Source organism: Meriones unguiculatus, chromosome 19 (genome assembly GCF_030254825.1).
Source record: "Meriones unguiculatus strain TT.TT164.6M chromosome 19, Bangor_MerUng_6.1, whole genome shotgun sequence".
In the NCBI taxonomy this organism is placed as follows: Eukaryota; Metazoa; Chordata; class Mammalia; order Rodentia; family Muridae; genus Meriones; species Meriones unguiculatus.
In genome coordinates, this window is record NC_083366.1 from 58,234,153 (window position 1) to 58,256,426 (window position 22,274).

General features: G+C 46.6%; 1 protein-coding gene across 10 annotated transcripts in view; it reads left to right on the forward strand.

Annotated features, from left to right (window-relative positions):
* Positions 1-22,274, forward strand: part of Phactr1 (phosphatase and actin regulator 1) — a 439,140-nt gene that overhangs the window by 361,767 nt on the left and 55,099 nt on the right. For 8 of the 10 annotated variants that reach the window (XM_060372699.1, XM_060372698.1, XM_060372701.1 and 5 more), the window contains 2 exons: positions 1,384-1,590; positions 14,823-15,144. In XM_060372699.1, the coding sequence (XP_060228682.1) occupies positions 1,384-1,590; positions 14,823-15,144 (529 nt within the window). The remainder of the gene's footprint in view (positions 1-1,383; positions 1,591-14,822; positions 15,145-22,274) is intronic. The other 2 variants (XM_060372703.1, XM_060372704.1) reach the window with 1 other exon arrangement.

Here is a 22,274-nt window from a genome sequence, read left to right on the forward strand (position 1 = left end):
GACATTACTTCCTCCAGGGGAGAAGGAAGGTAAGAAAGGAGAGGAATCCTTCATAAACTGCCTCCTGTGACAGTCATGGGAAGCCGGAGGACAGACAGTTGGGCTGTAGTTTGTCCTTTAGAATTTTAAGCAAGAACACTGAAGTTTTAACTTTCAACCCAACTCCCCTTGTTCCATCCAACTTCCCTTGTGCCACTGGAATCTGGAAGTTAGACTGTTTTAGAGAACTCTGCCACTCCATCGGGGTCACAGAGTTTTACTGTTATTTCCCAGGTTGCCAGCACAGTAGGAAGCAGTAGGCTACCAACCCATAGCAACTCAACCAAACAAGAATCGGGCCCAAATGAAAAGATGGAGAGGGAGTTGAAATAAGGCAATGGGAGCCAAGATGTTACTCAGTTGCCACAGTGCTTGCCTACCATGCACCATGCCCTGGGTTCAATCCCTAGTACCATGTACTTAGTTCCACATGCAAGGTAAGATGGCGGAATCCCAGCACTCAGGAGGTAGAAACAGAAGAACTGGAAAGTCAAGGTCACCCTCCGTGTCCTAGTGAGTTTGGAGCCAGCCTAGAATGTATGAGACCCAGGTGAGAGAGGACTAGGGAAGGAAAGGAAGGGGAAAAAATAAGAAGACAAAAAGTCTGTCAAGCAGGAAGTGAAGGAACTGGACAGATGAAAAGGTGTCACCTTTGACGCCCTCTGCCTTGGGAGAATGTATAGGGCCAGGCAGGACAAGAGTGTGTTCTCAGAGGAGGGGGAAGTCCTCATTGAGAGCCTGGCTCTCAGACCTGACCATTCTAGAGCTTGGAGGAGCAGCCACCAAAGCCTGCCAGTGTCAACCTTGTCAGCTGCCACTGGTAATCCCAGACCTGAGAGGAAGACCCAAAGGACAACACTAATATTCTCTACCAGTTTGTGGTCTGTCTCTCCCCTCAGCAAAGGAAGAGCTCAGAGACTTAAAGAAAAGGCCAGCTCTTCTTGTTCAGTTTAGGGGACTCAGAATCCTTGTTCTACTCATCGTCCTGTAGTTGTACCTGTGGTCTCCTGAGCCACGTGGTGGAGCATCTGTATTCTTTGGATGATACAGGCTCAGTTTGAAGTGGTAACCTTTTTCATAAGGAAATTCCCTTGCCGTTCCGCCCTTGCTCCCTCTTCCTCTCTCCTCTCTCTTCCCCTGCCTCCCCTTTCTGCCCCTCCACACCCCACCTGCTTTCTTGGATTTCTCTTGTCCTTGCTTTAGCTCTCCGTGTGCCCATGATGGCCTGCAGCAGGTGGGCCCCTGCTGTCTTGTTGGCCTGCCAGTGTCCCTGTCCTGTGTTCCTGGCTGGCCTGCACTGCGTTCGTGTAATGTCTCCTGTGTATCATGTGGTTGTCCCCTCAGTGTCTGAAGAGAGTCCCTGTGCCAGTGAGTCTGGAGTCCTCCTGTCCCAAGATCCTTCAGCCAAACCAGTTCTGTTCCTGCCCCCCAAAAAACCTGCTGCTTTCTCTGGAGACCATGAGGAGACCCCAGTGAAGCAGCTGTCCCTTCTCAAGCAGCCCCCGGCCCTGCCTCCTAAACCCACTGCCCGGATTGCCAACCACTTAGCAGGTAAGTCGAATGTCTCGTGAGGCACGCAGCCCCTCCCTCCCTTCACGGGATAGCGTTTTCCTCTCTCATTCTTTTTATCTGTGGCCTGAATAGACATCTCTGAGAAGATGACCCCACAGAGCGTTTGGGTTATTTGTATGTATGTGTTGGTACATGAGGTCATGACCTGGGTTTATGTTTCTGTGTCCAGAAGCATCTGATACACAATTGCCAGCCATATGCCAAGAGCCTTCAGTGTTATCTGTCATATGTGTATCTGTAAATATGTACACTGTATTTATGTGACCGATTCAAGATTATTATCACCCATCTGGGTGAATTAGAATCAATGTCAAAGTGTTTACACGGGTGGAGAAAAGTGCTTTGTTCCTTTCGTAATGAGTCTGTCAAGGCTTTAAATGTTGGTAAATATTGATCTAAAGTATGGAATGTTTATGCAATTAAAACTGATTTCATTCATTTGCTGTAAGTTCCCTTTAAAGAAAGAAGGAAGGAAGGAAAAAAGAAAAGAAAGAAATGTGTTGGTGCACACCTGTAATCCCAGCCCTTGGGAGGTAGAGGCAGGACAATCAGGAGGTCAAGATCATCCTTGGCTACTTAGCAACTTAGAGGCTAGTCTGAGCTTTGTAAGACCCTCACAGCAATAGCAATGAAATAACCAACAAGGTGTGTGGAAAACACCTTTAGAGGAAGCACAGGCTTAGCAGAGCTGCTCTAAAATCATTTTTGTATGTTCATTCTGTGTGGTTAGTGAGTATGTGCAGCTATGGAGTTGGCTGTGTAATGAAATTGCATTTCATTGTATGCAATATAATCAGACGCCTATCAACTGCTGTTATACATCGTGTTTTGTGCCTTTACAAATAGCATCTAAGTGACCTCTATCCCATTTACATGTGATGGGGGAGGAAACAGGAACACATATTCACTTGCAGTAGACAGGCTGAGAGTCAAGAAAAGGAAGAGGCTTCTCCAGGGCTGCCAGGACTCTACAGGGGAAGCATGGCTGGAACCTGGGCATCCCACCCGCCAGCAGATCAGTGACCGTTCCCGAAGTAACAGGACATCTGTCTACACAGTACAGCTTCAACAGAGACTTCTGCCAAGCTGTGTTAAACCAGTGTCCCCATCCAGCTCAGCTGGGTGCTGTCAGCATAAAAGGGCTGTTGTCCCTCTAAGAACCATTTAACACATCAGTTTGGTAGCCCAGCATTTTAATTCACAGAGAATCAGAGGGGAAATAGGCTTCCCTCTAAGACATAGACCCAGGATCTAGCAAAAAATCAAGTATTGTTATATATAGATATAGATATAGATATATAGATATATCATCTGCTTTTTGCACATAACAATGTCTGAGCTGAACCTCATGTTAGTAACTATTTCACGGTGTGGTTTTACTGGCTGTTTGGTGCAGATCAAGAGACTCTTCTGCAGTCTCTACTGTAAAAAAAAAAAAAAAATGATGGCAAGCATCTGTAGAAGCCTGCCTATGTCCTTTTAAGGTTTTTCCCAGGGTATTTCTAGGATTAAAACTACAAAGTCAAAATTATATACCCTTTAAACCTTGGACAACAAACACCCCTTAAGAAAAATTTAGTACTGTGCAAAATAAACCCCTACATGAACATATTGTACTTGCTCTTTTTATCAAAGTGGACACAGTTCTGTATGAATTTAATGAATGCATATTCCAACAGCCCTCTGTATCCATAGGTTCTATACCTGTGGTTCAGCCAACAACAGATCAAAATATTTATTTAAAAAGTCTGTGCTGAATAGGCCCAGACTTTTTTCTTGTCATTCCCTTAAACAGAATGCGGTTACAGTTATTTGCCAGGCGTCTGCATTGAATTAGGCATTATATGTCATTTGGAGATAATTTGAAGTTTGGGGGTGGGTGTGTGTAGGGTCTGTGCAAATACTATGCTATTTTGAAGAAGGGGCATGAGCATGCATGGATTTGGGTGGCCCTGAGAATCCACAGCCAGGCCTCTACAGAAATCAAAGGATGGCTGTATTGCTTGAGCAAATGCCAGAGGAGAGCCGTGGTTCAGTGCAGACTCACAAAGGGCCCCTGAAGAAGACTGAAGCCTGGCTGACTTCCACAGAGAAAAGGACATTTGTGGAGAAGTGAGGAATGGGTTCCTGGGAAGAAGCCTCTGGAAAAGGCTCAGAGGTAGAGATGCTTTAGGTCACTTCAATGGCGCCACTGAAGGTTTAATTAAAACCACTGAGAGTCAGGGTTCACCAGGAAGTGGCCTGCAAAGATTTGTGTTTTATTCCTCAGAAAGTAGCAAGATTATGGTGGCAAGCTGAGTGCTATGACAGGATGATCCCTTAAATTATCTTCCCAGAGGATAGGCATGGTATCACATGCCTTTAATCCCAGCACTTGGGAGGCAGAGGCCAGTGGGTCCCTCTGCATCTGAGTCTAGCCTAGTCTGCATAGGAATTTTCAGGCTAGCCAGAGATACATATTGAGGCCTAGTCTTAAAACAACAAACAAAAACAACTTTCCTGGGTCTTGGTGTAGAATGAACAGAAATAGGAAGCAGTTGAAGGCTTGTCACAGATGCCAACAAAGCTAGCTGTAGGCTCTGTACCTCAAAATGACTGGTGGCGCTGAGCAGACTGACCTGAGCCACGAAGACTTCTCTTGCCAAAGCGATATGAGCTGGCAAGAATCCACTAGCAGTGGGAGAGAGTGCAGACCAGTGGACAGGAAAGACTAGCTACGGAATACTTACTGCACAACATCCTCTCATTTATCTAGTTATCTAGTACACGAGAGAACATGGCAAGCTCTCTGTGAGCTTGGGAGAGTTATTCACAGGACCCTGGACATGAGGGACTGAAGCTATCTCTGAGCGCATCTCCTCCATCTATGAGCATCAGCGCTATATCACTTGGAGCAAATGCACAAAAATACATTACGATCTTTTCTTGTGTGTGGTTGCCTCTTAAATGTGGTGAAGATAAGATCGGGAGAGATGCCGGTGTCTAGGATCTATCGAGCTGGTGCTATCCTTTTGGGTCTGACCTCCGTTAGAGTTGCTTCTTTCTCATAAATGAGCAATCAGTCGTAATGAATCTGCACCACCGCGCAGAGCTCTGTTAACCCCGTTCTGTTACTAATTACTCTAGAGACAGCTGGGCCATGTCAGGAGAAATTAATCAACTAAGAATTCCAGCACTCTAAATTAAGATTTGTGAGCCGCTAGAATGTTCTCATTGTTGTCGTTGTGTCCATGTTTTTGAAAGAAAATGCCGGACAACTGAAAGACGCCAAGCGTGATTAAGTGAAGTGGGTAGCGGCCCACCAAAATGTGGAGGAAATTGGAGCCTGAGCAGGAGCTGTATTCAACTTCACACTCAGAGAGTAGCGTAAGGACAGTCTCTCCCATAGGATTTACTTCTGCTTTCGCAGGAAAACCACAGTGGCCTTAGACAGCTGGTAAATCATCAACTTTCTTGGTTTCTGATCTTTGTATATTTTCATCCACTTGAGAAATTAGAAAACCTGCTTCATAACTATATTAGTTCGTGTAAGCTGCCATACCAAACAGTATAGACTAGATGTCTTATACAGCAAGACTTAGTTTTTTTCAGGTCTGGAGAGATGACTCAGCGAGTGAGAGCACTTGTGGCCCTTGCAGAGGACCCGTGTCCCGTGTTCAGTTCGCAGCACCCACTCAGTGTCTCACGACCATCCACAAACTGCAGTTTCAGGGGATTTAACCCCTACTTCTGACCTCTGAAGGCACAAGACACAAACCTGGCACACAGACATACATGTAGGCAAAACACTCACACACATAAAATAAAGTTTAAAAGAAAAAAAAAAGCCCTCTAAAAAGAAATTTGTTTTTCATAGTTTTGCAGGCTGAAAGTCAAGGTCAAACAACAGTAACAACAACAACAAAAAAATAACACAAATGAAAACATGCGGTGAGCACTGTTGTACTTTCATTAACACTCCCACTGTGTAAGGCACCCTCAATAGCATGAAGATTATTTGAGGTACACGGGAGCTGTGTATGGACTGTGTGCACATTCGAGCCATTTGGATGTAAGGAACTCGAGCGTCTGCTGGAATGCATAGGGCCAGGACTCCTACAACTGATGGATAGCCCTCGGACACAAAGAAGTGACTGTACTCTCAGCAAACTTCAGTGATTGCAAACTTCAGTGCATCCTGGTGCCTAACAAACAACATCTGCGCTCTGTAGAACTTTGCAGTGCCGGCAGTTAAACAAACCTAATGAGAATGGATGCAGTGAGCGCTAGGCTGAAACCAATGCTCCTATTTATAGCAGTCTCCCTCTCTGATTCTGCAGACACCTTCACTGTTCCACAGTCATATCTGGCTACATAATTTCATTTTGTCTCTGTATTGCGCTCAGATCTATAGTCTCACTCACTCCCCACCCAGTCCTCTGTCTGACATTCTACCCACCTTCTCCTTCCCCTCTTCAGCCCTACAGAATTGTGTGCTTTGCTTCTGCCCTTCCCTTCCAAAGATTAGGGTGCTGTGAACTTGGGCTTTGTCCATCCCACAAAACAGAAAAAAAAAATGCTCATAACAGAGAGGCCATATCTGGAGGTGGGCAGTTCACACGTCTTGGTAACTGACCCTTTGAAGGAGGGACACAGGCACAGTTAGTGTGGAGATGCCATTCATTCAGTCAGCACTGCCCACCAGGTGCCGGAGGTTTTACTGAGCCTTCACGTAACATTTCAAAGAGATGCTAAGACTCTCAGCCCTAGGAAATGCAGGCAGTACTAGCTCTGGGAGATGCTTGGTGTGGAGAGTATGCGTAAGGCAGTCCTGAAGAGTACAGTGGCCACAGGTATCAGATGGGCCCAAGAGCATGCATAGGAGGGGTGTTATGCTGAAAAAAAACAGCAAGGAGTCCTTCGGGGGCAGGAGCGCAGGATTCCAGTAGCAAGGCAGAGAAAGCTGGGGCTGACAAGTGGACTTGTAGGGAACCCAGGAGCCTTGAGTACCAGAAGGCTTCGCCTTTGGAAGAGGAGGGGGCACCTTTGTGCGTTCTCAGCAGCAATCGTTTGATTTCAGCTGACCACGTCCACGGAGGCTCATATAGATAAGACGGACGCTGATGCCACCAGGTGTGTGTGTGTGTGTGTGTGTGTGTGTGTGTGTGTGTGTGTGTATGTTTAGCATTGAACAAAATCTAGTAAGTGTGTTGGCCTGCGATCCTTTGTTCTCTCTCTCCTTGACATCTTTTTCCAACTTTCACTTTACCTATACTACTATGCTTAAGTAGCACAAGAAAAGACAACCAAGTGGCTCCGCCCCATCTCAGAAAGAAGCTTGCAGTCAACACCACATAAGTGGTGATAAGTAACTAGGGATGGTGACATCTTGGGATGTCAAGATTGACAAGGAAGAGTGGGTTCTGGTGCTACAATTTCTCTCCAATGAGACTCAGGCGCAGTGGCCAGCAGAAGGACTCTGAGCCTTTAGTGCTAGATACAGATTCAGATCTCTTCTTGAAGCTGGCAAAGTCAATGAAATAACGGGGCTTTTTTTTTAAGTGTGAAATTAAGCCCAAATAAGTTTTAAAACCATACTATTGATATATCCTCCACTCAAAATTTACATGAAAAACACCTCTTCACGCTAAGGGCCCCAGTCTTTTTCCTCACAGAGTCCACCATAAAGCTGCCCAGGCTCTTCTGCATCAGTGTAAACACAGCGAAAAACTGCCAGCACCTGCAGACTATTGTCCCTACAAACTGTGGAGAGAGGAAAATAGACATTAGTTTAAAAAGAGAACGGTTCCATCTTGGATCTTTCACAACCTCTTGCCCTGCCGTTCATGATCCAACTCTGATATTCCCATGACAGCATATGCAAGTAGACTTTTGTTTTCCGTGGAGGAGACCTGGGGAGGATAGATTTGTCTTTTATTCTTCAAGAGTTATCAGAGGGCACATGCTCCTCCAAGCCTTCCCACTCTCCAGCGAGAGCAAGTTCCTGATCACATGACTTCCCTCGAAACATTGGCTGTCGCAGTCTTGGCCGCTCATACCTCAGACCTCGCAGTGGCCAGCAAGCATGATCCCATCTTGAGCTTCACTGTACTGGGAGTTAAACTACCTTGTTGGGAAGACATGCTCTACCCAGGGTGCCTGTGAACTGCACGGGCATGAGTTCTGAGAGGCTGGCAGGGAGCCTATCACAGTTTACAAGGAGAAACAGACAGGTGCCCCGACCTGAGCAACAAAGGTTCTGCCCATTTTAATAGTTGAAGTTCCCCAAGACTGCAGCTCTTTGCTCCCTGGCTCTCTTGAACATTTTAAAAATCTGTCCAAGAGGTAGATCTCATGAGGGTGAGAACTTAGCCTGCTGCGTTCTCTGCTGTGCTCTGCTGATACCCACCTTGGGGAGACAAGGAGCCCCTGATGCTAAGGCCTTTTAAGAATCAGTGTACTAGCTCTAACGGTCAAGGCTAGGGATGACTTTTTTTTTTTTTTTTTACATAAAATTCCATTTTGAATCCCTCGCTTGAACTAATTTATACCTTCACCATGCCATATCCTCCCTTATGGTAGAGTCCTATATTCCTTCTGTAACATTTTCTTCTCTCTGCTCTAAATTTAAAGCTTTGATCCCCATGACAACATCCCCTGACTCTAGTGTTCTATGGAGAGATGGGATTGTTTTTGCTCATTCTGGTGACTACAATTTTTTTTTACCAAGTCCCCTCTCTGTTCTAATCTGTTTCACATATCCCTCAGCAGGCTGCCATGAAGGGGAATTCCCCTCCTGCCATCCATCCCTGGACTTCTTTCATGATATTTGCTGGTCCCAGGGAAGGCTCGAAGGCATGACACTGTCAAACTCTCCCTGCCAATGACAGCAGTCATCCATTGTTATGGAAATGAATAATGCCATTTATTTGTAATGGTCATTTGTAATGTCTAGCGAAAGAGTCACACACCTTTTCAGCAGGCATTTGTTGACGTGATTGCCTCTATTTCAGTGGCAATTTCTGGAGATGAGTTGCCTGACTATCACGTGTAACTCGATTACAAAGAGTCTAATTGAATTGCATGTCCTGCCAGCGTGACATGCCTGAGTGGCTCAGCGGGTGAGCGACCCTCATCCACCAGTTCTTTTCAATGAGACATAGTCCTCATTGTTGTCCTCTTGATAGAGGAAAACAAATTTGAGAATGAAAGTGTTCACTCACAGAAGGGGGTCCAAACCAAACTCATTTGCTGCCACTGGCATCTTCTAAGATGGCCTTCCGTTTCAGGATTCTGGACCGTTTCTGGATGTATTGTTCACAAATGCCTAGTACCTGCTGTAGTAACCACATCCTAGCCTGACATGGTACATTGAATACTTCTCAATTTCCTCTGCATCACTGGTCCTTGGGGGTGGGGGTCATGTCAGAACGTTTTCCTTTTGACCAAAACAAGACTTCAGGCTACCATGAAGCCCCTGGGTCAGGCTCATGGGCTAGAGAAATTGATGGTGTTCCTGTTAGCTGCCTCCTTCGTGCAAGGGGGACTCCGATGCAGTACTATAATTTCAGTCCTAAGTATGTGGCTTATGGGTCTCTTATGTCCTAGGGCATCTAACATGCTGAAACCAGGTGACAAATTACTGAGAAAGTCTTCCAAAACCTTTGTGCAATAGGGTCCAAGAGCTGCTACCATTGATGAGCACTGATCACCTATTAGTAGGTACACTTAGGCTCCTATAATAGGGGCCAGTTTAAAAGTTCATTGGTAGCTGGAAGACTAAGTAGATGGCTTGGATGCCCTTTCTTTGAAACACTGGGGAGCAGAAGTGCTTTAGCTTTGAGGCTTATTTGAGATTTTGGAATATTTCCATATAGGCGACATTTCAGTGACAGAACCCAGGTAGAATCAGACAATTTATTCCATATGTATGCCTAGCCTGAAGGTAATTGTATACAGTATTTTCAGTGAATATGCATTTGACTTTGATCCATCATATAAGGTCTTATGTAGCATATCTCAGATGTGTGAGAGTTTTGGATTTTTGGACTAGGGTTGTTCCGTGTGGGTTCACTTAGCCTCCACTGATTCACATTCATGGCCCGCAGTCACTCCTCCATCAAGAGAACTGATGGCAGAAGTAATCTCCCATTTTCATTTCTTGGTCTGAAATCTTGAGCCAGAGCTGTCATGTTGGAAGTATGACCCTCTCAGGGTCGTACTTTTAAGGCTCTGTGACACACACAGTTTCTCTGTTTCCTGGGACGGGTCATTTTTTTCTTCTTCCACTCCATCAGCATAGATGGCTTTATGGATAAGCTGCATCTTCATCAGTCTGGCTACAGAAATAAGTGAGCAAGCAGGGCCGCCTCTCCCAGTAGCCCCAGATCCATCATCATAAATGCCAGAGGCAGAGTGTGTCCTCCAAGAAAGAGAGAGAGAGAGAGAGAGAGAGAAGAAAAAGAAAGAAAGAAAGAGAATGTCATGTATTAGTAGATGCAGAGAGTTTGATTCAGTTGGGCACAATCCATGTTACAAGATGCAATTTTATCTGAGTTTTCCCAGCTAATGAGACCAAAGTCCAAACCTGCAGCTCCTAATTCTGTTCCACCAGCTTTTTTATAGCATGAGGCGCAATGTACTTCAGAGCCACGCACTGGATCATGGATGAGGGGTCTTCTTTCCAATTACCACCAAGACCTGCTCCCACTTGCAGGCGTGAGTAATGCTAGCATGCACTGAACCCGCGGAGGCCTCCATGACCCCCATTGTCCCACCTCAGGCTGGGAAGCATCAGCATCGTTGGGTTTTCAGAGGCGTGACAAGAGTCCCTGATAGTAACACTTCCAATGGTGCATTTTCCAGAGCGAGCTCATACCACGTCTGACCTTCAAAGGGAATGCATTATTATGTTTATTGCAGAGTCAGGTCTCTGAAGATAGACTCCTACTCATCTTTAGGATTTCCCTGGGGATCTCTTATCATAGACCCTCTGCACAATGGGATGAAGGCCTTGTAAAATTAGACAAAGCTGCTTTATGGAAGATGCACCTTTCCCAGAGGTGACTCGGCCCTATTCCAGCTCAGGCCTCAGACTGACCCATAGCCCTCTTGTTTCCTTGGGGCCTAACAGTAAGGCTGCATATACTAACCTGTTTACTCCTGGCAGTAAAGCTGTGTGATAGGTCATATACCCTTTCCACAGACAGGAAAACTGGGCTGTAGGCTGCAGGCTTCTGGTGGTTGGGGGGGGGGTTAATTGACCATCTTGGCTGGAGTTGTGGATGATGGAGCTGGAATTAGAGCTCGCTCTTCTGAGTGCTTGGTCGGTAGTGATATTACCAATTGGTTCCACCCACAGCATGTAGCAGAAACTTCCAGAAGCCAGCACACCCAGTGCTCTGAGAGCAGCGGCTAGTTAGGTTTCCTCCTGGAGACGTCTTAGAGCATTCCCACTTTACCTGTAGGGGGACAGAATTGGGAAAGAAAGTGTCTTAGAGGCTATTTCTCAGGCCCACTCAGACACAGGTTACAGTTTGATTAGGAGCTCCTTAGTGGAGGAGAGGCTGGATGCCACATGTCACCTCTTCCCACTGACCAGTAGACATGAGGAGAAGAAAACCAAAACGATATTGAACACCTACTATGTCCCAGGCTCAGTTCCCGTGATAAGATGCGTGAGGAAATGGCCACACCCCGTGGGATTTGATCCATACATCATGGCTCCTACCCACTGCAAAGAGTATCTGCAACAAGTCAAGAAAGATGGACTGTGCTGAACTGTGGGATGGAGGGAAGCCCAGGAGCCATGAGGGTCCTAGGCTGAGGAAAGGGCTTCCTATGACAGCAGTAACGATGGTGACAGTGGTAGTATATGTACTGGGCACCACACCACCCAGTTCCTGTTTCTTACCTTGTTAAAGGTCCACAGGCCACGTGACAGGTGAATCCATCCCATCCGGAAGACAGAACAACTAAACATTAAAGAGATGATTGCGCAGTTTGCTAAAACTGCCGTAGCGCTTTGGTTGTGTCATTCATCTTAACATTTTTTTTTTTTAGCTCAAGTTTGGTTGTAACACTCTTGGGAAGGGTTGCCTCCATTGACAGAGTGATCTCTGGGCACTTGTCTGCAGGGGAGACCCTCAGTGCCTGAGCTCTGAAGGGGAGGCTAAGCAGCAAGGCTCTCCCAAGCCTCTCGGTGAGACCAAAGAAGCACAGCTTTGAGAAGCTAGTATCTTAAAGAAAAACATTCTTAAAAATTAACTTTTTTCAACATTCGTATGTAAATTAGTTGAACTTCATTTTGGGGGTCTTGTTTCTTATTTCACTATACCTTGAAAAAGGCTGTTTGCTTGAATGTGTGAAAACAAGAGAGCATTTGCTCTCCCTTCCTGAGAGAGCGCTCCCTGCAGATCCATCACATCTCGGAAGGTGAAGCTGCAGGCAGCAGAACTCCAACCCAGCACAGAAAGAGCAACTGCTCTGCCGCTGGGGCCAGAAACAGGGGGAGCAGAAACATGCGGCCATTTGCTAGCACTTCTCCTCCCCACCCAAACACAGTTCCCCTTGTTCAGAAACTCTGTTTTTTCATACCTTAGACAAATATTACTTTATGCACTACTCTATAATACTTGGGAAATACTCAAGTCAATTTAAGGGTTTCAGGGCTGGCAAAATGGCTCAGTGAGTAAAGGTACTTGCCACTCAGCCATGTAAGTTTGAAGACCCAAGTTTGATCCCCAGAACCCGCAGGAAAGTTGAAGGACAGAAATGACTCTGTGGAGTTGTCCTTTGACTTCCACAGCTCTGCTGTGGTAGACATACCTCCCCCTCCCTCACATCATACACACACAATAAAAATAATAACAACAATAATAAATGCAATAGATTTTTAACTTTATAAAAGGTGTTGATAATCTTAACAACAAAAATACATGGGGAACTGTGCTTTGCCCATTTTGTCAGACAAGCAGGACACTAAAGAAGATGGCAAGGACGCCATACGTTAAAGCTGTTTGCTGTTCTCTGGGCAAGGAGATGGTTACATAAACAGGAAGTGGTGGTTGTGTTGGTCGTTGCATGAAAATCACTTAGAACGGTGGTATCTGGCTTGTGGTTGGTAAGCATGGTGTAGGTGGAATATTCCTCATCTAAACCTCCAGAGTCTGATGTTTGATAATCCAACATTATAGGTACAGATGTGAGGCCATGAATGATCCTTCCCGATGGCTCATTTGTGTAGCATCCTCGCTTCATGAACTCTGAAATTGGCTGGAGGGATAGCTCATCAGTTAAAAGAGCACACCTGTAACGCCAACTCCAGGGGGATCTAATGCCTCTGGCCTCCGAGGGCCCCTATGTACACATGTATACAGCCACACACAGATACACCCATAATATTTTTTAAAGATTTATTTATTTATTATTTATACAGTATTCTGCCCGAATGTGTGCCTGAGCACCAGAAGAGGGCACCAGATCTCACTATAGAGGGTTATGAGCCACCATGTGGTTGCTGGGAATTGAACTCAGAACCTTTGGAAGAACAGCCAGTGTTCTTAACCTCTGAGCCATCTCTCCAGCCTCCTACACTCATAATCTTAAAACAAATCTTCATAAAATTTTATAGAAGTCTTTTCCTGTTATATATATAAAGGTATATGTAAACATAAATGGATTTCATGTTTGTACTTGGGCTCGATCCCCAATACATGTGTGTGTGTGTGTTTGTGTGTGTGTGTGTGTGTGTGTGTTCATGTTCTAAACGTTTAAAACATCTAGAGTATGAAACACTAACAGTTCTAAGCATTTCGGATAAGAGCGGCTTGATGTGAGCTTGATTCAAATGTCTGTCTCCCTGATTGCTGCTGCTGTTGTTAATGCAATTCTATTCTCTGTGTAGCTGGGAAGATATAATGAGTAAAGTAAGTTTGAGAGAGGTTTTTGTAAGCTAGATCTGGAAGAGAAAGTAGGAACTGGCCAAAAACATATAACAGAATATTCTAAACCACAAAATATACCAAGGTTCAGGTTATGGAAACCCTCAGGGAGCCAGGGATATCGGCAGTTGGAAGGGAAGGGTGTGCAGAGGACAGACCACGGAGTTCCAAGGAGAGGAGGGCTGCCATAGCACTTAATTCAAGATCCTCAGCAGACAATGTGCTGAGGGAAAAGAACCCAGAGAAGGCTGAGGAAGACATCACGAGTGAGCCCAAAAGCCATGTGGCAGCCATGCGGGGGGAGGGGACCCAAGCTTGTGTGATATCCATGTCTGGGTGAATATTGGAGGGTACATGTCACAGAAGTAGCTTTTCCCAGAGGCTTTCTGGCTGTCCTAGGAAGCATTCTCTCCCACCACAGGGGGCAGAACGGACTACTCACAAAGTGTGAATGAACCAAGCAGGAGGCAGCCTGTGGAGGCCTTGGCTGAAATCTGAACTGAGGAGCTGCCCAGTCCTGTTTGTGCTCTAGGGTGAACTAGGCAGAGGGACAGAAACAGACAGATGGAGAGAACGCCAAGACTCCAAAGATCAGTGGTCAGAGCCGTGAAGGCGCTGCTTCCTAACAAGGGACCCTGAGTGTGACCAGCAGACACTGCACTCCTCCGTGGCACGCCTTCCTGAGCAGGACTCTTCTAGGCAAGCTTGTAACTAGACAGGCTCAGCCCCACCTCCTCTCCAGGGCCAGATGAGTTCAGGGAATGCTGGGTAGGAGAACTACAAGATCTCTCCCAGAATGCTCTCGGAGAGCTGGTCTGACCATGCCCCTCGTACTGTGGACTGTGTTTAGGTAGCTTGGATGACGCTGTCACAGAACCAAAGGCTTGGCTCTGCTCCAGAATATATTAAGTTTTGGGTGCCACCGTGTAGCCAATGGGTTCCCAGCCCTTGGGCGAGCAGGGGTTACTATTGTTTCGTTTTTGAATTAGTTCAAAAAAAAAAAAAAAAAAAAGCCTAGCATACAGAGTAATGAGTTTCATTACAGCATTTTCAAGTAAACTTTGGTCCTGAGACCCATCGTTCCTCCCATCCCGGTTCCGGAGTACCCTGGTCAAGAAACGAGTTACTAAATGTTTGCTGGAGAGTGTTCATGCTGTGCTGAGGCCTTCAGTTGATGCGCTGTAGCAATCCCAAAGGCCTGTCTCCAAGGCTGTGGCCCCAAAGTGACATTCTGAGTTTCATCTAATGCTCCCCAACTCACCCCCGCTTCTCGCCCTCCTTCTGCCGCAGATCCTGGCGCCCCCGTGAAATTGCCTTGTCTGCCAGTGAAACTGTCGCCTCCGCTACCTCCAAAGAAAGTCTTGATCTGTATGCCCGTAGGGGGCCCAGAGCTCTCCCTGGCATCCTACGCGGCCCAGAAGAGCAGCCAGCAGGCCGTGGCCCAGCACCACCACACCGTCCTGCCATCCCAGGTGCAGCATCAGCTGCAGTACGGCGGCCACGGCCAGCACCTCCCATCCTCCACTGGCACCTTGCCCATGCACCCCTCAGGCTGCAGGATGATTGATGAGCTAAACAAGACCCTCGCTATGACCATGCAGAGGCTGGAGAGGTAACGATAGGGAGGGAATTGCCGGAGAGGGGGGACAGGCTGGGGGGTGGAAGAGTGTGCCACCTTATTCCTCTCCCCTCAAGGAACACAAAAGGCTTGAGAGTAAAGTCATGATCAAATCTCCAAGTATTGAGGGATGTGTGGGGGAAAGAGTATGTTTCCACTGTCAAACTAATGAGTAATCAAATTTACTTTAAAAAAAAAAAGTGGAGAGTGAGTAAGGAATAGCCTTGCAAGCGTGAGGACCCAAGTTCAAGCCCCAGAGTCCATGTAAAAGAGCCAGGCGTGATGGGACATGCTCACAGTCCCAGCAACGAGAAAGCAGAGACCAGCAGGTCCCTGTGACTCACTAGCCAGCCTAACTTACTCCGCAAGTTCCAAGTCAGTGACAACGTGTCTCAAAAGGTAAGATGGCAGATGCCTGAGGAATGACACCTGCTCTCTCTCTCACACACACACACACAATCACACAATCACATAATCACACACACAAAGGAGTAACATCCATACTAGATCATATTGTCCCCCTAAACATTGTCATTTTGAGGAATAATGTGTGCCTGTGATCATTAATCATGATCTTCCTGCCCCGGTGTAGGGAAATGGAGAGAGACTAATTTTGTATTCCATATTATATGGCTTACTTTTAACATTGTGCATATTCTGTGACGAAAAGGAAGAAATGAGAGCTGGCAGCAGGGGAGGGGATGGTGGCAAGGGCAGGAACATTAGAAGAGTGGAAAGATTTGGCCCCCTTCCCGCCGAAGAGGAACAAGAGCACTGGGGGTGCAGTGATATCCAGGCGAGCCACTGGTGTGACCCCATCTTTTGGAAACGGATCCCACACACATTTCTGGGAGGCCACAAAGAATGCTCTCCCCCACCCAGTCTGCAATCTGGCCTCCACTAAGGGAGCGCCTTCATCCTTGACGCCTTTTTGACAGTGGTATGCCGGGACCACTGCCACCCTACCTCCTGCCTAGGGAATGTGACCCCAAGGCACATTGCTTGACCCTGAGCTCACTAAGGACAGGGAGAAAGTGTTTCCATCTGAGCTGATATCGACAAGGGCAGACGTCTACTGAGACGTACAGACAGGAAAACTGTGGTCTGGGAGGCTGGGTGGACTGCCACAGGAGAGAGCTAAACACACACTTACCTTCTGCGTCCCAGCCAGGTGATGTTATGTGGGGAAACGGCTACCTCCCAGGGACGCTGTTGCCACTAACAGCCCTGACTTGATTGCCTTCTGTCAGTAGTCGCCGTGGTTGCCAAAGAAAAGCACACACTTTAACCTGGCCCTTGCCACTGGGTCCAGCCACCAGTATTGTTGACGAGGGGCAACATTAGCTTTAAGGGACACATTGAGACATACCGCAGTCACACCGCCGCCATGTTCATCCGTGTTGTATTCACGCTCACGCCACCTAGGGAAACTGAGGAAAGGAACTAGGGAAAGTCGAGGAAGTTCCCCAGCGGACGCCTCACAAACGTCTCATTACCTGTCTGCGCCCACACTGCAGAAACTGAGGGCACGCTTTTCAATACGTTTATAGCAATTAGACAGGATCCGTTTGCTTGTTGAGTCTTAAAAGGCTTCATTTAAAAAAACAAAACATTGCATTTTATGCAAGTATCCATTTGTGACCGACTGAAAATTAAATTAAAAAGTAAGAATCTTTACTTCGGGAGCTGGCGTGATAGCTCAGTGGGTAAGAGCACGGGCTGCTGGTGCAGGGGGCCCTGGCTTGCTTCGCAGCACCCACATGACTGCTCACACGCGTTTGTAACTCCAGTTCCAGCCGATCCAGGGCTCTCCTCTTCTGGCCTCCGTAGCACCAGGCACGCACATGCTACACATACATGTGGACAGACACTCATGCACATTAAGGGTGAATCTCAAAAGAAGTTGTTAATTCTACATGCAGGTTTGAAAGGCACTGCCCTATACAGGGAGGTGGGGAGGCTACCCTTCAATCCTGTGTCGTTCTAGCCAAACCCCTACCCCTAACTCACACACTCTCTCTCTGTCTCTCCCTGTCTCTCTCTCTCTCTCTCTCTCTCTCTCTCTCTCTCTCTCTCTCTGTGTGTGTGTGTGTGTGTGTGTGTGTCTGTCTGTCTGTCTCTCTCTCTCTTATCTATTTCCTTAAGGTACATACCAGTCAATAGATTTTGTGCGCAGGGTATGAGTTTTTATGTCTCAGGTAAATTTTGATTATGGAAACAAAGACATCAGAGATAGCATATTAGGACATTACTAAACATATTTTTCACTTCAAACATGACCTTTCACAGTGTATGTGGGTATTTGTGGAACGTTTGAGTCAAGTTTAGAGTGATGGTGGCCCCTATGTAGGTCCTTTGCTGGACTGAGCTCTGAAATAAAATGAATCAAAGAACATACCAGGACAGAGATGGCGAGATAGAGGAGAGGGGCCACAGAGTGATGTTGGCAGCTGAATCAAGGCTGCTTACACACTTTGTACCACCCTGGGCCCTGTTACCTCCTTGTGCCTCTTCAACTTTCACCCAGGCCCTGGCATAGGCTCCCCTCACACAGCAGGAGGACAAAGAGAACCAACACAAGACCACTCATCCTGAGAGAGAAAATCCTCTTCCCAAATAAATACAAGTTGGGAAGATTTGTCTAAGTATTTAGTGTCTCATGAGAGCTGGAGATGGATCTGAAAGCACATCCAGGTCAGGGGCCACTTTGTTCTGTAACAAGAGAACTGTTGTCTGAGGCAGTGGTCCTCACCCTTTCACTACCTGAACCCTCCAACATGGTATCAGCCTTCACCTGCCCAGGCCTCATAGAAAACGAGTTATTTCCCTATCCACCTGACAGTTTCCAGGGACCCCAAATGACACTGCAAGGGGAAGAAATATTACAGAACACGACAGCATTGTGCTTGTGAAGGGCCTTGGGCCTTCCCACGTTAGGGTCATCACTGTCCCCTGAGACCTAGGAGGAAGTCCCCTGTAGAGTATCATTCCAGAATTATCTGATCCTGAAGAGGTAGCACTGTGGAATCAATTAGACAGCACTGGATTTTGACACATACTTTTATCTAAACAGCTGTCTTGCCTGTGAAGGGAACTTGAAGGCAACTGTAGGTAGCTAACCCCTCTCCATATCGAATTCCTGTTTGTCCTCTAACCTGCTCGGGGAACCTTGATGAGTTCTGAGGCAACGTTCTCACTCTGGGGATGGTCTGAGTAAGTTATGACGCTCTCCCTGTTAAAACTCGGCTTCCTTAGCCTTGATTCTGATCTCCCTTTCCTAGGAAACAGTCTTAAGGCTTTCAAGATAGCTATGGTGTTCTCTACCTAAGGGCTTCACTGAACCTCTTGACATCTTGCACAGGTTCCTCTGAGTTAACCTTAGATCTTTTCCGATTTGACCCTGCTGTACAGTTTCTTTACAGTGTGGGCTCACCAGGCTTCACGGAGGGGCATAGAGAACAGGAACAAGAAGCCTCCAGGGTCTGTAGTTAGCCACAGTCACAGGGGTTTCCTGTTTATCCCACCTCATGGTCAAGTGAATGTAACCCAGCATCAGGATTTGGATCTCAGGCACGCTGCTGCTACAGCGTGACCTGAAGCATGTTGCAAATCTATAAAACAAGGCTAACACTAACAGACCAGCCTCGTTAGGGCTCTCTGTGAATATCAAATGATTTAATCAGTCCTAATCCGTTCATTGCGCAACATACCATAAATGTCCAGTAAATGGCAGTGAGCATTAAGCAAAATTATCTGGCATGTAAACCTTGGCTTCAGTGCCTCTAAAAGGCACATTGCAAATGGATTTGATCTGATCTTACTGGGGCCTCAGTGTGTGTGTGTGTGTGTGTGTGTGTGTGTGTGTGTGTGTGTTCGTCTTCCAGATTCTTTGAATTACATGATCCTTATTTCTCTCCATAGGTGACTGGCATCTTTTTGAAAAGTGCTGTTTTACCATTTTAAATATTATGCAGGGTTTTTATTTTTGAATCTCTACAGTAAGCTCTGCAGTCTAATTGGCATCAGTTCTAGAGCTTGGACTTTTTGATTCCAGCCAGCCACTCACTCTTTCTGAGGTCAATCCATTCCGTGCTCTCATTTCCTGTGGGCAAAATGAAGTGGGATATGAAGGGATTCTAGAAAGATCCTCCCGGGGCTACGCTTTTAAAGAAGCCTTTTTCTCCTTGATTAAAGGCAGGCCCATATCTACAGCTGCTCACATGGAAGCCTAGGGTCACCCACGGGAAGGCCCACACCCGACTGTCGGCAAATCCCGCCCACTCTGCAGTGTGCACACGTCCTGTTTCTGCAGCTCCACTCCCTGCTTCTGATGCTCCGCTCTCCTCTATTGTCCTCCCCTACCCTAACAACTGCCCCTTCCCCTCCCCCATCCCCAGCACAGTGCTCCAAGAGAGAGTGTGGCCCCCTGGGCTACCCCTAGAGCAACACAGCCTGGGTGGCCCAAACAGCAAAGACAAAGCCCAAGATCATCCGGCAAGAGCCTCCTCTCTGTGTCACCTCCAGGTGGACAGTGGAGGGGCGAGAGCAGTCAAGGGTAAGAAAACGGGGTGACATCTGCTTTTATAACGAACTTATTCTTACAATAAGGACCCTGACAATGACAATCTTCTCATGAAATCAGGGTCCTCGTGACCTGACCGCATCTCAACAGGATTGCACTGGGGCTTAGGTTTCTGATGGATGGATTTGGGGGGATGCATTCTAATCACGGGAAGATCCATCCACAAATCTTTGCTGAGTAGCTGCTGTGGAGCAGCCTTTGTGTCTGGTGCTGGGGAGAGAACAATGAAGACAAGGGAGAGATAGCTCCTGTCAGCAGAACCTTGAGTCCCTGGGAGGTCGGACTGAGTGAGCCCATCTGCAAAGGGCACAGGGTGGGAGCAGCATTTACGACAGGACAATTGGCTGTTTGGGGGGGAGGGGTTACCGCAGGGTCCATGTTCTCTGACAGTTAAAGAAAAGGCTGGCCAGATGATGCAGAATAAGAGAACATTCTAGTCATTTCAGAGGAGAGGGTATTGCTGTGCTCTCTCCAAGTGGGGGACTGGGATTTTACATATGAAAAGGAGAGACGCTGGCAGTTACTCTCCAAGTTTTTAGAAGACTGATCATAGAATGAAGGAGTGATGCTAGGAAAGGGATAAACTATCCTTCCAGCAACAACATTCCCAATGGGTTTAATAGCGTACCTGCATGGGGAAAAAGCATACAGGTCATGCAGACTGGCCTGTCCCAATCTGAAACTCTACTCTGTATATATTAACTCTGACGTGAACATTATTATAAATAGAATAGCTCCACCTCAGCTCAGATATGAAGGAAGCTTCGGTTTTAACACACGCAGTCCAGAGTGAACATGATCAACCTTCCCCAGGAGGGTCCCGTAGTCGGCTGCAATTCCTGACAACATCTGTTAAACACTAAACACCAGTCATCACGACGGACATACAGAAATCAAACAGGGCCTAGGGTAGAGTGCTTGCCAAGCATAAAGACCTGGGTTCTATCCCCAGTGCTACCTGGAACTGGGAACAGTTTTCATTCACAGCCCTCAGAAATGGAGCCAAGGGTGTCAGATCAAGGTCATCCTCAGCTTGACAGCAAATTCCAGGATAGCCTGGGCTACATGGACACCTGTCTCAATAGATACAGTGTCTTGTCTAAAATATTATTAATACAGAAATATAATTTATCATTTGTTTATACAATCCCTTTTTTCTTTTTGCATGTGAGCTAGGAATGAAATTGTTAGTTGTTGAGAATAAGAAAAAAAGAAATCATGTTTAAATTGGACACAAGAAATTGAAATCTTCAGCATACCCCTTTAATCTCTAAAAAAAATCCCTTTAATCTCTAAAATTCCATGATGTCATGATTATGTTTGAAGCTTTCAAAGAGCCCAGCTCAACTTATCACCCTAGGGCAGATCCATTTTATGGTATTTGTTGCTTTTCTTCGTTTTGCCTCAAGGTCACAGGAAATTCTAAAGAATAATACTTGGTCCTGAACTCAGAGGTCCCACCGTTTCTCTCAGCCTTACCAGCATGGCATATTAACTGCGCCAGCTTACATTTGTAAAGTTTGACCCTCAAATCAGAAGGCCCCGTGGTAAATAGCAGACATGACTCGTTGCCCTGGCAAAATAAAACTCCCAAGGTCTCAGTGTGGCTAGCTGATAAATTGGCATCGATTTGAAGTCACGTTTTGTTTGTAGTACAACAAAGGGCATGTGTCATTACATGCAATATGGAAATGAGAGAGGGGGAATAGTCCTTCTCCATACAAGAGAGCTTCAAAACTCTCTCGCGCTTCTGACTCAGTGTTTGCCCCTGCTTTTTGGAAGCCAGATTTACCAACCACCTATTTCAGGTTAGTTCTTTGATCTCAATGTCTTGACTTACCCTTAAGTGTCACACACACATAAAGTTTTTTCCAGCTTTAATGGCTATTCCAAGGGGTGTGATATAGCCTCAGTGCAAGGCGTTCTCAGCAAGACCACTCCTCGCTGCACAGTGGGCAAGCCACCAGGTGGCAGAAAATTAAAATAAGACAGCACCTATGACCACAGCCACATCGTCTGTGGCCTCCTCTTAAGTCTCGTCAAGAGCAACTTCAGGGTGATGCCCAGAAATTTGCAGTGGCCCATGAGTGACAAAGAATCAACCTAATCCCATTGCGTAGACTCCCGATTTGCAGTTTCTCCGACTGGCATTCTGGAAGCTAAATGTACGCTAATACTGGGTTCTAGCTGGTGACCTGCTTGCGCTCCTCCTTTACTTCCGGAGCGCTTGTTCATTAATACGTGGGTCCCACCCTAGCTCTTGAGCCTTTCTCATTATGCTGCCCAGGTCCATGGTCCACTCCACAGCGCTGTAGTACCCCAAAGGGTCACCCAACAGGTGAAGGTCATCATGTCTGTCATAAACCATTCAGGTCAGCACTCTTTGACACTTAACACAACACGTAGTTACTTCAGGACCAAACAGACTCTACAGTTCATGGTCTGTGTTCACTTGGCCCTCTTCCCATTGGCCGAGTAATTGTAAAAACCACAGATAAGCAATAAAGCACCCCACCCTAGCCTCCTAGGCGGGGCCTTTGTG